Genomic DNA, 16,438 nt, shown 5'->3' with positions numbered 1-16,438 from the left:
TGCACTGTGTATTGTTGTGGGTGTTTTATTTTCACGTTTGATGCTCATTAAACTTTGGAGGTAATCTAGTGTGTTTCCTTTTACAAGGTGTGCAGTCCACACCTTTGCCATCAACTTGACCATGCCTTTGCACTTCCCGTCTCATCGTATGGTGTTGGGCTGCTGAGCACGAGGTCGTGGGATCAAATCCCGGCCACGGCGGCCGCATTTCGATGGGGGCGAAATGCAAAAACACCGTGTAGTTAGATTTAGGTGCATGTTAAAGAACCCAGATGGTCCAAATTTCCGGAGTTCCTCACTACGGCGTGCCTTATAATCAGGTCGTGGTTCTGGCACGTAAAACCCCATAATTAATTTTAATTAATAATTAATTATTCCCGTCTCATCACTTCCCATCTCCTTAAGTCTTTCTCATGGAAGAAGGGCCGCTCCTGGCCCCAGAGCCTATCTACCATCCTCTGTTAAGATTTACCAGAACAGTTAACAACCTAGAACAACGGCCAAAAGGGAAAAAAGTGCCAACTGACAACCACGTTTGTTTATAAATGGGAAAAAAGAAAAAAGAACAGTGAGACTGATACCAATGTAACAGTGGTTGTTTCACAGGCTGTGGGCTTGTGTCCTGTTCCGCTTCACTGTGCATGTCGTCTTGTCACCTGTCTAGTGCTGCACTTCTGCACAGTGAAACTTTTCTGAAAGGAGACGCTTGGGCAGAGCAATTGCCGGCATGCCTTGCAAAGCTACATCTGCCTACAACAAACTTCTCATAGATTTTAAAAAAATGAATGGTTATATCACAAGCTATATCTACCGACAAAGCTAAAACGGCCTTGCAAAGCATGACGTGGGGAAAAGATGGAATAACAGTCGATTTAATTAAAGATGGAGGAGATATCTACAATGGATCACCCATGTCATCAATCAGGTAATTGAGAAATCTGCAGAGTACAATCAACCTCTATACAGCTTTCATAGATTATGCAAAGGCATTTGATTCAGTTGAGATGTACCAGCAGCCATAGAGGCATTGCGTAATCAAGGAGGCATACGTGATATCTTAGCAAATATCTCAAGGATTCCATAGCTACCTTGGTTCTCCACAAGAAAAGTAGAAAGTTACCTATCAAGAAGGGGTCAGGCAAGGAGACACAATCTCTCCAATGCTATTCAGTGCATGCTTAGAAGTATTTAAGCTCTTAGACTGGGAAGGCTTAGGAGTGAGGATCAACGGCGAATATCTCAGCAACCTTCAGTTTGCAGATAACATTGTCCTATTCAGCAACAATGGAGACGAATTACAGCAAATGATTGAGGACCTTAATCGAGAAAGTGTAAGAATTGGGTTGAAGATGAATATGCAGAAGACAAAGATAATGTTCATTAGCCTGGCAAGGGAACAAGAATTCAGGATTGCCAGTCAGCCACTAGAGTCTGTACAAGAATATGTTTATCTAGGTAAATTACTCACAGGAGACCCGTCATGAAAAGAAAATTTACAGAAGAAGAAAAATTGGTTGAAGTACATACGGCAGGCCTTCCCAAATCCTGACTGTCGTTGAAAAGAGAAGTGTACAATCGTTGCATTTTACTGATGCAAGCATATGGGGCAGAAGCTTGGAGGTTAAGAAAGAAACTCATGGATAAGTTAAGGACCATGCAAAGAGTGATAGAACGAAAAAACTCAGTTTTGCCTAAGAGGCGAACCATCGATTGCAATAGCAAATGCGTAGACAGCTATACGAAGATAGTAGTTTTATTGGCCGATAAATTGCAAACATTAGCTTACCAGTAGCGCACCCAGGATCTCTGCCGGGGGGGGGGTTGACAGTTGCCAATACCATCTTAACAGCACTAATTTCGATTTCTTCACGGGAAATTGTCAAAAAATGCGCTTTTTGCGAGTGTGCAGATGATTGCGCGTCTTATATCTTAGTTGCAGCGCTCAAATGCGTAAGGAAAGAAACAGGGGTTAAACAAAAGGGGGGTTAAGTCGGCCTCGGGGGGGGGGTTACACCCCGAATTCCCCCCCCCCCCTCCGTCGGTGCGCCACTGTAGCTTACTATCTAAATTAACAAGCATGGTGTTAGCGACACAGGCAAACATGCAAACATCACACTCGATGACCGCGGACACTGTGCGTTGGAGTGAGGAAGCGCGACGAGCGAAGTGACTTTCGTGCTGTGTATCGCTCTATGCAACAGAGCGGTTCACAAAGGTATGAGCCGCCGTTGCACCTAGACTCAGCCCCGACGCAGATCGCTTTCAAGATAAAGCGCGCGCAATGCGCACTTGCTCCTAGAGTACAATGCCCCCCCCCCCCGGGGGTCTTGCGACGGAAGACGGCGGGTTTCCTCCTGCATTCCTCCCTTGCGCGCGCTTTCACTCCCACCTACAGCATGCGACGACGGTGTTATCGCCCTTGGACTTTATACGGAACATTACGACCCGCTTAAACAGCTCCGCTGTTAAATATGTGAAACGACCCTATCCTTGACTTTATTAGGTGTCTGCTAGTGGCACTCGCACCTCGCGTTGGTGTAGCCTGGTGTGGGCGGGAAACCGCACGCAGAGGAGCGGGCAAAGGAGGGCGTGACGCGTAGCCGCCTAGCGGACGGCACATGAAGCGCACCTCCGCCGCTGACGTGCGAGCATTATAGATAGTTAGCACATACGTCATCGCGGACGCCATCTTTAGGTACCAGTAGGTCGAGAAGCGGCGTAATCAAGAAACATGACAGCATTACAGCACGAGAGGTACGTCTTGCGTCGAACTTCAAAGCGATAACAGTGATAAACCTGTGAAAAACAGTCAACGTCAAAGCGATAAGAGCGATAACAGCGATAAACCTGTGAAAAACAGTCACCGTCAAAAAGTAAAATAGAGTGCGCGTGATAAGACGGTGCACTGACGTCATCGTATCCGCCATCTTTAGGTACTAGAACGGTGGGAGCTGCCTCGGTGACGTCACATGAAAACTATCTATAGCAAGCGCCTGCGCGCAGCTGGCGCGCGCGCGCGAGCGACGGAGCAGGTGCACGCCAGGAGAGAAGAAGCGAGAGCGGAGAGAGTGACGTGACGCCTCCGATGTGTGTGGCTGTAATTAGCTTGTTTTTGTTTTAATTAGTAATGAGCCGGCACCCCTGGTTTAAGTGTGACGTCACTTCTGGTCTTGGAGTTTGACGGTAGCCTGTACTGATGTGGTGGGTATCTAAAGTGTACGATTGTGTGCTTTGGGTGTACGGCAGTTAGACATTCCCCTTTTGTTTCTAATTATTCTTGACACCAAATTAGCTCTTTACTGTACTAAATCCGTGCTCTGATGTCGTATCATCAACCATAAGTAGAACCATCGATATCTACCTGTTTTGATTTTTTTATTATTTATTTTTAATTTCGTCCCACCTCTGTGACAAACCGGAAGTCGGTCCCTAACCGTAAGTTGCTGCACAATAAACAAGGGTGTCACTCAGTGCTCGTGGCACTAATAAAAAAAAATATGCGGATCCCACGCACTGTGGGAATCGATGTAGGCTAAGCTTTCTATACTGTTTGCTTTGATTGACGATAATTATTGTTCTGCATGTCGCTTCTGGCCATGCTGCTCAACACGCTGCTCGTCACCTACGGCCGCCACGCTTTGTTCCGCTTGTTGCTTCTGGTCATAGTGCTCACGACGCTCGTTGTTCATGGCCGCCACGCGTCGTTGCCTTGCCTCTCGTGTTCGAGCAAGCATACATTCGATCGTGGTCTGCACCACGTTTAGCTGCGGAGCGAAGACGCTCCTGTTCCCCGCGACGCTTCTTTCGGGCCGAGTTGTCCTCGACGCTGAGTGCACGTTTTTGAGCCATTTTGCTGGCGCGTTTACGAGCCTCTGCACATGTGGCCTGCACGCTGTCGAGACGGCAGCTTCAAGCGCTCTTCAGGCTATGGAAGATTATAAGTTTTGTTTACATCACGGCTAGCCCAGCACGTGCACGACTTCCACATCCCAGCACCTGCATTTTAACAGCGGAGCGGTTTAAGCCCGCGGTAATGTGTGGCGCCCACGGTGTAAGAATGCCACCTGCCACTGCGTTGCCTAGCAACCACCTCGCGGAGCGTCGCGCGCTATGCTGGGAGAGAGAAAGAGAAAATGAGAGCGAGAGAGAGTGCGCGCGTCTCGCGCTATGCTCGGGAGAGAGAAAGAGAAAATGAGAGAGAAAAATTGTAGCAGCACCAACGAGGCAACGCGCAGAGGTGCTGCTGACGTCATCCGCGCTTCTCCGTTTCCCCACATGAGCGCCGAACGCTCGTGGTGTCCGTGACTGCTGCAGGCGCCTCTGGTGGTGTCCGTGACTGCCGCAGGCGCGCAGTGACGTCATCCCGGCTAATCCCGGTGTGTCGTCTGTTGCGCGCCGCCCATATACTGTGCATAGCTTTTGCACCACTTCCCCTACGTGTGCATGCTGCTGCGAGCAGCGTAAATAGCAGCGGCCGTTGACGGTCGCATGCTATCTAGGAAGATAATGGCGGCCGACGGAGTACATGTCGCTACTTAAAAAAGAGCAGGAATCTAGGGACTTCAGTGCAAACTACCTTTTTTTTTGTCGCATAGGAAAGCAAGGTTAGCACGCGCCATACGCACAAGCTGTGAAACGCTGCCGCCAAGGCCGGGATGCGTAAATGCGCAGAGGCGAGCTTCATCTGGTGATGATGCAAAAACCTAGCGGCACGCGCGAGCCAGTTAACAAAGCAGCAGCGCCTAGAAAGCCGGGATAAGAGGCAAAGAAAGCTTCGCTGTAACATGCAAACCGAATGTCTGCGTGTTTTTGTTTACTTCCTACCGTAGCAAGAGATCTGTACTTCCGTTTCATCTGCTTATTTCCACATCGTGCAGTAGCGCGTGCAACGAAACTATGTCTCATTTTCTACCGTGTTCCAGCGCACGATCATGCTCTGTGATCCGCTTGCGTCTGCCTCAGTGTTCGTGTAGCACCGACTTGTACCGCTAGTCAGGTCTCCGCGTGCACATTTTGCGTGCTGCGCGAAACAAGACAAACGCACCAGCTGTTCCACAAATTCACTGACGATTGCGATGCTGCCTAGTGCGAAATTTGAGCGCAGCTCTATACCTGTTTTCATTTCGCGATATATTGGCTGGTGCAGGCAATTAAGCTGTCTTGTGTGGCACGTTGCAAGCGGAGCGAAGTGTGGCACCACTGCCTCGCTATCTGGAGATCGCGAGAGCCAGCGCGTGGGTGACGTGTAAGCGCGATTCACAGCAGCTGCCGCCGACATAGCCCCATCTTCCAATATTTCTTCCTACACACTACTCATATATACTGCCACACTACTATCACGAATTCTAGCCAAAAAAAGGTTTTTTTTAAGGACCCCAGTTGCCAGTCAGTGTTACTTTCTCCGCCTGAATAAGATAGTTGCTGCTTCTGCTGCCCCACAAATTGTAGAAAATGGGAAGTACTGTTGACGGGCTGAGCTCACATGCGGCTGTTATGATTATAAGCATGTAGAGGAACCCAGCCCATCCATGGCATCAAGGGCATAACCATCAGTTCTTGATGCAGCAGTTCTGCAAGATGAACACTGAGCAAGCACTATGCGCATAGCTACGGAAGATGCTGTGCCCATTGCAGACGCAAAGCCTCATGGAGAGAGAGAAAGAAAGGGAAAGACAAGCTGGTTAGCCAGCGTAAGTACTGGCTGGCTACCCTGTGCTGGGCAAAGGGAATAAAAGGTGATAGAAGAAACAAATAAAAAATTGAAGTAAGAAAGAGGCATTGCTTTGGACAGTGATGTGGACATGTGCGACATAAAAGCTTCTGTTGCGGATCTTGGTGAACACTGCTGTTCGATCTACCACGTGTGTTGAGGCAGTACAGCACCTGGAAGTAGAGAAGGCCACTCCACGCGCTCCTCTCCATATCTCGTACAATGGATAACAGGTGGTAAAACAAAGTTTACTGCGCCCATTCCCTTTTCTGTTCACGCCGGCGTTCTTCAGACCGTACAACACGCGGCCTGCCCGTTTCATAGAGCACAACTGAGGAAAGGGTGCTACATAGAGAATGACGTCAGGAGCCAGAAGGCACTAGTTTGAATACGCTGGATGGCGTACACGTGTATGGTGTGAATGTAGACATGGCCGACGCGGGACAAAATGTATCTGCTCTTATAAGCTTATTTATTCAAGGTCCTCACAGGCTCCGAAGTGGAGTATTGCATGAGGGGGGTTAGAAAAGGTTAAACAATGAAAAGGAATAAGAATCTTGTTATATACAGTGGCATCTCGATGATACGATCACGGCTCATACGAATTTTCGGATGATACGAATTTTTCTGCGGTCCCGGCCGAGCCCCATTATTTTGCAATGTGCTAGAGAACGGTTGTTACGAATCGATTTTCGACCCGCGTCGGTTGATACGAATAAACGCCGCCCCACCGACGGCCGCGAAAAGAACAGCGCGCAGTCACGCGCATTTTCCCTTTTGGTGCGGAGGCGCGGACGCGGCGCCGGACAGCGCGGAAGCCGCGACTGGGCCCGAGGAGTTTGAAGCGGTGGCGCTTTTGTTGCTTTTCTTCTTGTCTCTTCGCTCGCTGCGGCGGCCGTGCTTCCCCACGCGCGGCCGCCGCAGCAACCGAAGGTTCGTGCGGTCTATCGCTTCAACGGAAACTGAGCGGCGTAAGCACACCGCATACAAAGGTCAAAGCCGTGTGGAGATCGCGTTTAAGATACGGTGCGCGCGACAACACCGACAGCCGGCACAGGCGCAAAGTACAAGAACGCATTTGTTGGCAGAGTAGGAGCCCCCCCCACTCCCTCCCTCCAGCACTACCTTCCCGCTTTGCTCCTTTCGCGTGGGGAGATTGCGTCGCCAGTTACCCTTACCCTCGGTTGCAAGCATTTGGCGCCGCAGCACAGCGTAGCCCCCCCTCCCTCACTGCCTTCCATACCCCCACTGCCTTTCGCGCAACGGAAGTCGCGTTTGCTGTCCGCTGTGCGTTCGATGTCCGTGAAGGCGCACGTCCCCCGCGCGCTTTCGCTCGCACATACAGCGCGCGGTGACGACTTTATCGCCCTTGGACTCGTGCTCCACATCTCATGTTCCTCCTACGCATCGCCCTCGTTGATCTCCTCTCCCATCGGTGGGCACACCTCATGCTCGCTACCGCCCTTGTCGGCGAGATTTTCCTGCGGAAGCCGCAATTTCGTCTCAGGCGGCTCCACTGTAAGCGGCATGCGTATACATGGAGTTCTATGGGAGGGTAAACGGGAGTCGGAAAAGGCCGCGTTGTAGCCAGTTCTGCACTATAAACGGTTACATTATAAGTGGTATATACTGTAAATGCTTTTTACGTACGTGTGCCTGAGTGAGTTCACCTCTCGACTCTTTAATTTAGCTAGTTTTAATTGTGTTTCGATGATACGAATTTCGGCTAATACGAATTTTTTTCGTGACCCCGTGAGATTCGTATCATCGAGATTCCACGTACATAAATTCACCAAAACGGCACTTAAACAATAGTTAGTGATAAAGGTCATTTCCAGTTTATACAATTCAGGCTGGAGTAAGAAATTTTTAAATATACAGGCAATTCAATTTAAAAGATGTTCACATGACATATTTCCATAATCAATTTGAAATCAGTATTTAAAATGTGCACTTGTCTAAAATTCACGTGATTAACAATATTAGCTAATGTGTCAGGAAGATCATTCCAATATTCAATAGCCGTGGCAGGGCGGATGAATTAAACACGTTAGTTTTGCCAAAGAGACGTCTCTCTTCATGTCGGTCTACTTACGCCGCAGCACACCTGCTTACTTAATCAGCTCATGTTTACTACAATTCATATTGCTACCAAAGCCGCTCACCTTACTTCGTATGACATTGCTGTGTGCTATCGCATGCATTGCTTCGCCCTTAGGGCGAAACTGTGACATTTTTTTGTTTTAATTAGTAATGAGCCGGTACCCCTGGTTTAAGTGTGACGTCACTTCTGGTCTTGGAGTTTGACGGTAGCCTGTACTGATGTGGTGGGTATCTAAAGTGTACGATTGTGTGCTTTGGGTGTACGGCAGTTAGACATTCCCCTTTTGTTTCTAATTATTCTTGACACCAAATTAGCTCTTTACTGTACTAAATCCGTGCTCTGATGTATCATCAACCATAAGTAGAACCATCGATATCTACCTGTTTTGATTTTTTTATTATTTATTTTTAATTTCGTCCCACCTCTGTGACAAACCGGAAGTCGGTCCCTAACCGTAAGTTGCTGCACAATAACCAAGGGTGTCACTCAGTGCTCGTGGCACTAATAAAAAAAAATATGCGGATCCCACGCACTGGGAATCGATGTAGGCTAAGCTTTCTATACTGTTTGCTTTGATTGACGATAATTATTGTTCTGCACGTCGCTTCTGGCCATGCTGCTCAACACGCTGCTCGTCACCTACGGCCGCCACGCATTGTTTCGCTTGTTGCTTCTGGTCATAGTGCTCACGACGCTCGTTGTCCTTCATGGCCGCCACGCGTCGTTGCCTTGCCTCTCGTGTTCGAGCAAGCATACATTCGTGGTCTGCACCACGTTTAGCTGCGGAGCGAAGACGCTCCTGTTCCCCGCGACGCTTCTTTCGGGCCGAGTTGTCCTCGACGCTGAGTGCACGTTTTTGAGCTATTTTGCTGGCGCGTTTACGAGCCTCTGCACATGTGGCCAGCACGCTGTCGAGACGGCAGCTTCAAGCGCTCTTCAGGCTATGGAAGATTTTTTATGCAGACGTCTTGGTGAACGGAATGGACGAGTTTAAGGTTAAGGAAAATGAATGCTCACTGAACTATTTTGTGCAATAAATAGAGTAGCAAAATAGTTCGACATTCTTCTAAAAGTGGGAGTGTTAGTGCCATCTTGATGCTTGTTCCGCTGAATGTATGCCATAATCTGACGAAACGAGCTGCTCGGTTCTGAATCGCTTCAAGGTCATTGATTAGACAAGCATGGTAAGGTGACCAAATGGGCACAGCATATTCAAGTTGAGGGCGGACAAATGTTTGACATGCTAGCTTGCGAGTATTTTGAGGAGCACCGTAAAGATTATGCTTCAGATAGCCAAGTGTACGCGATGCTTTTGCTATAATTGTGGCGATACGAGTTGACCATGAAATAGTTGGTGCAAGATGGACCCTAGATACTTATACGAGGATGTGCTGGAAAGAGAACGGTTAAGTGTGTAGTTAAATGAATTCACACGTTTACGACTAAAGGTAATCAACTTGCATTTTCCTGTATTTAAAGTCATTTGCCATGAGGAAACACCAATGAGAGGTTCGATCAAGGTCTTGTTGAAGAGTGATGTGGTCATGATTCGCAGTCATCCGCATACAATCGAATTGTCGATGAAATACCGGAAGGTCGTTTATAAAATCAGAAATAAAAGTGGACCCAGTACGCTACCCTGAGGTACACCGAATGTAACATTAGACGTATCAGAAGAGTTTCGTATCAGCTTAATATTGTATTTGAACCCAAGATATTACTTATTTTGCAAGTTGGAGTGCTTGAAGTCTGCTTCACCTCCGCTGTGGTCGGCCCGGGATTGCACCATCTTCGGGATCGGCAAACATTTTTGGTCTGTGGACATCGATCGGCTGGAAACTAGCCATATACAGCTTCGCTGTAAAAACGCCATTTCTTTGTTGGTACGGTACATACTGTTTTCATATTGTTACGGGGATGTTACTACTCTGCTTGCGTGTATATATATATTTGTAAATACATTCTGTCTATACGCCGCACCTCCACCAATATGTTACGGGGATGTTAGGAATAGGCAATGTACTTACAATATATATACAAGCAGAGTTAATGTGGTTAAGATGGCTGACCAGCAACAACATGCAGCAGCCAGCATCTCGGACCTTTTATCTTTTTTTATCCTTCCGTAACAGTATGTCACCGGTCAACTTCCACCAGAACGTTGGTTGCCAAGCACGATAATCTTAGAACACATTTGAACAGAATACTTTAATGTGCGTGCACAAAAATTTGACTGTCCATTGGCACTCCAATACGCACCTTTCGTTTATATCTCAGTGTGATCGTGAGTGCAGAGTTCATTGCCGTGCACTCACTGGAAACAAAATCTTCTGACATACACGCGACGAAGCTGGTGGCGTCAAGTCCTTTCTGTTTATGCTGGCAATCCAAGACGACGCTTGTATGCAACCACAGTGACAGAGTCCACGGAGTCACCGTGGCTGAAGATGCACTTCACATTTGCCTTTGAAGGTTACTTTTGGAGCCGAATACAGCACAGTGGTGACCTGTTGACCTTGAGTCATCAGACAACGCAGGAATCGGAACAAGTTAGAATCGCACTAATTCGCAACACCACCACTACCGTTCCAAGCTGCTGCTGGGAGAAATGGCAATCTGCACATACCAGTGCAAGGCGAGAGGCATGGCACGCTGGTTCGAGGCTACATTCGTCCTTGCCCATAGAATGCTCTATAGTTGTACGAGTAAAAGGATGGGGGCAGCGCAAAATAATGGGAGGTTGGTCGCAACACCTCTCCCCGTAGCGTCCCTTCAGAGCTGTCCTTGTTAACCACATTCAGAGCCCGTACGTCTGGCCTGCCGGTGCCATCAAGACTCATTCAGTACTGCTGCTACGCTTATCCAAAGTGGCACAAATGCACCAGAGCATCTCTTTGCAGTGGCATAAGAGTCAAGGCACCAACAGCTGGAAACCTGAATAGAATGCTCTTTTATTTCACATACCCAAAAAGACCCCCTTGTCTCTGCTTGTTGCAAAAAAGAAACAGAAAAATAAATATAGTACAGGAAAATACTCTTGGGCCGGTTGTTGCGGTTGGCAGTGGCAGTTGGCCCCAGTTTTCACACTTTGACCGGCTCGTTCTTCAGCATTGCTATGCTGCTCTTGAGCAGTTGAACCTGCGCCTGCATGGAAAAAGTTGACATTTTGGTCAAGCCTCGATGTAACAAAGACAGATGCGACAAATTATTCGACACAACGAAGTAAATCTGATGATCTTTTCACCAATATCGGCATGCAGCAAAATAAGTTCATAATGAAGTAATGTAAATGTCTTTCACCAATATCAGCGCGTAGTGAATTTATGTTCATAATGAATATCGAATATAACCAAGGTATTATTTGTGTTGAACGCGCACCTTCAGTATAATGGAGTTCGGCTGTCTTTTTAATAGCATCAAATTCCAAAGAGGAACGTACCAGCTTTCGTAGCGTGCCTTTAGCAACAATAAGATAATCGAACCTCCCTTTCACAAAGCGAGATATAGCACGATAAATGAAACTGCACTTGAAATCTTCATAAAGAAAGATCCACACATTTACCTATTTACACGCAAATAATGCAACCACAATGTAATGCAAGGGGGGACTTTCGGCCTCAGAAATAACACACACACAAACACACACACACACAACACACACACCACACACACACACACACACACCACACCACACACACACAACCACACACACACACACATAATGTTACGATTAGAATGTGAAGTGATGCCACAAAAGGAAGAGGAAACTACGCATAAAAGCAAATGCCCTCAGGTCTGTATACATTGTCACTGCAAACTGCTGTTGCAAAATACAGTGAAGAGATGAGCGCATGCACAATTCACTTGTCAGTTGGTGGGAATGGTGTCACCCTCCATGCCACCAAACTTATTGGACAGGCAGCACTTCAGAAGTGCCTGTGGTACAAATGTGCGTATGTTGTGTGTTCGCACATAGCTGCGTGCGCGGTAACGATCGTGGTTATGCCTGCAGGTATAGCTCAGTGAAGTTTGAAGCAGAAAAGAAAAGTACTTATATTGCTGTCACAAGCTTGAAATAATGCAAGGCACATTCCGAGGGAAATAACATTTGGAAAAAAAAAACTCGCTATATTTAAGCAAACACAGTAACACCTCCTATTAAGTAATAAAATTGCCCTGCCAATAGATATACAGACGATGTCTGTTAATTCAATCCCAACCCAAGGTACTGGGCCTGCGTCCATACATTTATGAGCCTTAACTTGACTCTTGTGATGTGACCCAGTGGTGACTAATACCAGCAGCTTGTCTTCCTCCGCTCAGGGTACATTCATAGTTGAACACTAGCAATCTCCTGTCACAAACACCTATTTACGACCTGCCCAGGATTGATGTAAAGCAATAACAGGAGCTCACAATGAATTGAATTACGACAGCCCTTCAACCAATTCTAACGTACACTTTTTTTTCTGATAAAATTTGTCGTAAGATGTTTTGCGCAATGCAAACCAATATGAAACCAAAACCACACAGGAAGTGTTTGGAAACAGCCTAGCCAGCATCATCGCCATTGGCATCACAAAATGGCGACCATGGATGGTGGCGACAGAACGAGTCCTTGCATAGCATGGCAACGACAATGCACTGTTTTCAGTCGGATTCAGAGAGCACATTCAAAGGATAAGTTTTTACATGGTAAACTAGCAGCAACAAGTCTCGTCACATGTTCCTGGTATGACGAAAGATTTAGGGTACCGTAGGACGAACTAGCAAATGGTTAGTCTAGGCATGGGCCACCATTTCATTTGCGATTGTTGCGGAGTCGTTTTAAAAATGCAGAATATCAAACACACATGGACTGTACGGAGAACAACACGTGGTTTTTCATAGACAGCGATGAAGTGCTAGTCTGAGAAGGATGATGTTGGTGGACTTAAGAGAAAATTTCTGGTTTGTGAAAACCTTAGGTTCACTGGTTTTCATCTTATTCCAGAATCGGAGTCATTCTAAGTTTTTCTTCATAAAAAAAAGAAAAAAAAAAATCGAAGTGCACTCACGATTTTTTTGTTTAGAAGCTCTAATCTGATTTCTATGTTCGTTTTCTGCTTTGAACCTGAGGGCATGTTAGAATCAGCGCAAATACTGCTAAATGAATCTGGTGTGTACAATGATTTCTGCCTCTCGTTTAATTCGATCCACTGGATAATTTGACCAATTTTGTCGAGACTGTATTGAACTAGATTTGTCTCCAAAGCCATAAAAAAAAAAAAAAAAAAACCAACTGTTCTGTGCCGCGTATTTTGGTTTTCATGGGGTTCAGTATCGGTTTGGCGCGGCAGTTAAAAACTCCCGCGTACCTCTGCACGCAAGTAGTGTTCATTTCATCACACTTCTCACTCACTGTGGCAGGATTTAAGGCGCCATGCAAGCTTTGCATCCCAAATTTATGAGGAAACAACACCATGTGGAAGTAGGGGCGGAGCAACAAGTGTCCAATATGTTGGACACATGCTCCATAGCTGGGACTCCGGAGGATAAGAGTTTTGGTCCGCGTTGTTTAGAAAAGCAGTTTAGGTACGCTAAAGAGAAACACTTAATCAGTTTAGACTGATCAAGTATTCTAACTACATTTTTGCTAATTTCGTGGTAATAAGTTTACTAATCAAAAATTAACTAGGCCCTAAAAAATGCCTTCAAAACCCAGGAAGACATGGTGACACGTTTGGCATGGGAACTTCAAGGTGATGTCGCCACCGAACTCTCACTTTTGCACCTTTCCTGGTATTTTAGAAGCTAATAACTCTAGAAACTAATACAGCTAAACTTCAGAGTCCCTTTAACATTGCTGTCTGCCTGGTTAGACTGAACATTTAGTTGCAGTTAAATCCATTGGCATCTCTAAAAACCTGCTTGTCCAATACATAGAAACAGTTACAACATAAACAAAAATGGTGACACAGTTACTGCTGCCTTGAATTAGGTGCAGCAAGGCTGAATGATAATGAACCAAAGGAAGCAGAACTATCACGAGCGCAGGAAGTAATAAAGAGTAAAATGGCGCTCATCTCTGACAACCACTGTGCTTCAAAGAGCTAATGCTACACCGCAGCTGTCAACGTGAGACACCCTTTGCTCGTGGTGCATACCTTGGCATGCTTGAGCTCCAACTCCAAGCTCGAGCAGGTTTCTTGCGGAAGTTGTTCACACGGCGAGTCTTGAGTCGGTTAACTCTGCGGAGGACAGGACACAGCGGAGAGCTTCATTTTGCAGCATACTTGCAATCTGATCGTCTTAAGGTGTATTCGTGTGTTTTGACGTTGCTGTGTTCAATAGCTTCGCGGTTTTGAGATGCAATTTGCCATGCAACTTTACCGTGCACAACCAGCACAATGTCGCAAGGCATTACATAAGCAGATGGGTAGGCACGTGTTGGCTGGCATGCACTTTCGATTAGCTCACCGTTGCGTTTACTCCCTCGCAATATGGCCTATCTTAATCAGATTGCACGCACGTCACAAATGCTTTAGCACATTCTCAACTGACACAAGCACAAATGACTGTTCCGGGAAGTAATGAAGCATTTTTATACAGTAGAACCTTGTTGATACGTTTGTTTATTATGTTTTCCCGGGCTCTAACGCTCTGAAACACCAGTCCCGTTTAGTTCCCATAGTGTGTCATGTGTTTAAATACGTAGTTTTACATCTAAAAGCGGTGCCTACAAAGACCGCCGCTTGTCGCCGTGGAAAACAGTTGCTTCGCAGGGTTTCAATATATTGTTTGAATTTCATATTTCCAATTTAGTGTGTTTTGAATAGTGGGTCGGTTTTCTACTCAGCTTCAAATGCATTATGCGACAGCTTTTCTAATCTATAAATTACTGTGAGTGTACTGGACTTAGGATTTCTTACATAATGCATTCTTTTCCTGCAGCCCACTAAAACGTACCATGCCATTCTAATAAATACAGACAATGGATCTGAGCTGCACGACTTTCACATGCGCGGTTGTGCTACTACTGCTATTACTCATGTGAACTTGCTTTCCCTTCTAGGCAAAACCTGGCCTAATTCTTCTAAGTTCCTTTCAGTCATCTTTCTGTCCAGCATTTTAGCCCGTGCACTGTAACTACCTGCGACATATTTAATGATGACTCAAAGCCTACAGGAAGTTGAGAAGGACCTATGTATGTTCACCAGTGGAAGCCTCAGATGCAAAGCATTGTAGTTATCTATGCAAGAATAGTCGTACAACCCTTGTACCGCGGATTTCCAGTCCGGTTGGTTTTTGATGCGGTACACTTTGTATGCAACACCGCTTATACGTAGCAATTACAACTTGTGGAAGTGAAGCCGAGACCACAGGTACGGTGCTGGCGTGCACAAGCTTGCGTCTAATGCGCCTATACATGCGAGACGGTGCGACACAGCTCGCACTGCCATGTTAACTGCACTGGTCAAAAACGTTCCACTCTGCATATCTCATATCTGCGATGACTTCCACATAATAATCGCATCATATTTTGTGACACATAGGTACAGCCAATTTTATGTTCAGTTACACGACCCAAGCCTATATCTTTCAAGTGTGAGACACCATCTTTTCTTCACAAACGTGGGCATTGAAAGAGTCTCTAGCCTTCCTAGCATTGCGTGCTATGTATAAAACGCAGCATAGCAGATCAGTGCCTGGTGCAAACAAGTACTTTTGTGTTGATGCACTGCCTGATATATTGAAGCAAACAAAGCTGCTCCTGATTCTGGTCTCTCACCCTGCTTTGCCTGCTTGGAGATGCCCTCGAACTTCTCACAGGCCTCCTGCTGGGCTGACTCGGCCTGGAACGATACAGGAACATGCCACACCCTTTAGCCTAAGTCAATTGGAGAGGCATGGCAATAAATGTCCATGTGACTTAGGTCAAGTTAATTTGTCACTTGTCTGTCACTGCATGCACGTGACAACTTGATTAGGCACGAGGTGCAAAAAACGACAAATGGCAACAGCAGCATTAACTTTAACTGGTGTCCCTGCACTCAATGTGCCAGGGAGCCCTGTAAGGTGTTCCCTAACGTTTTGGCAGGTAGTGGGCACATTGGCATGCTTTTCAAGACACTAAGACCTGCATTCAGAACAGCTGACTGCTTTCTTGTTTTTGGCGATACCAATAAACTTTCACCTCTTCATAGCCAAGTCACATGACGCACAAAAATACCTTTATTATATCCGATATATTTATTATAGGCATACACACAGTATTGACAAAAAGAAATTGCTATCAGGTCTATGTGAAAGAGGTGCAAGCAGCCTGCCTCTTACAAGCCAGCAAGAGGTCTCCTGCAGATTTTTACGGCTTGCTGGCATATCACCATGCCGATGTGAGGGAATAACATACAGTATAGACCACTTATAACGTAATCGCTTATAGTGCAGGACCGGATATAGTGCGGTCTTTTCAGACTCCCGTTAATTTTCCCATAGCACTCCATGTATAGTGCAATTGCGGGAAACGAAATACCGGTTACAGTGCGGCTGCCTGGAAGTACGGAAGCCAGCGGAGACGGCGAACGCTCCCCTCAAACGAGCGCCCCAAGGAGTGCTCGAGGAAGAAAGAGAGACAATGGAGG

The 16,438-nt window shown here is 46.4% G+C and overlaps 3 protein-coding genes across 3 annotated transcripts in view; 1 reads left to right on the top strand and 2 right to left on the bottom strand.

The window, feature by feature from the left end:
* Positions 1-16,438, top strand: part of LOC119458434 (ADP-ribosylation factor-like protein 2) — a 139,045-nt gene that overhangs the window by 15,717 nt on the left and 106,890 nt on the right. The window lies entirely within an intron of this gene.
* LOC119458437 (general transcription and DNA repair factor IIH helicase subunit XPD-like) overlaps positions 1-16,438 on the bottom strand; it is a 185,702-nt gene that overhangs the window by 78,756 nt on the left and 90,508 nt on the right. The window lies entirely within an intron of this gene.
* Positions 10,747-16,438, bottom strand: part of LOC119458432 (sorting nexin-6) — a 160,894-nt gene continuing 155,202 nt past the window's right edge. Inside the window, exon 13 of the mRNA XM_049671205.1 lies at positions 10,747-10,958. Coding sequence (XP_049527162.1) covers positions 10,896-10,958 — 63 coding nt within the window. The 3' untranslated portion in view covers positions 10,747-10,895. The remainder of the gene's footprint in view (positions 10,959-16,438) is intronic.

This window comes from Dermacentor silvarum, chromosome 7, assembly GCF_013339745.2.
Source record: "Dermacentor silvarum isolate Dsil-2018 chromosome 7, BIME_Dsil_1.4, whole genome shotgun sequence".
NCBI classification, from domain to species: domain Eukaryota; kingdom Metazoa; phylum Arthropoda; class Arachnida; order Ixodida; family Ixodidae; genus Dermacentor; species Dermacentor silvarum.
The sequence above is the reverse complement of the archived record's forward strand: the minus strand, read 5'-3'. Positions and strand labels throughout refer to the sequence as shown.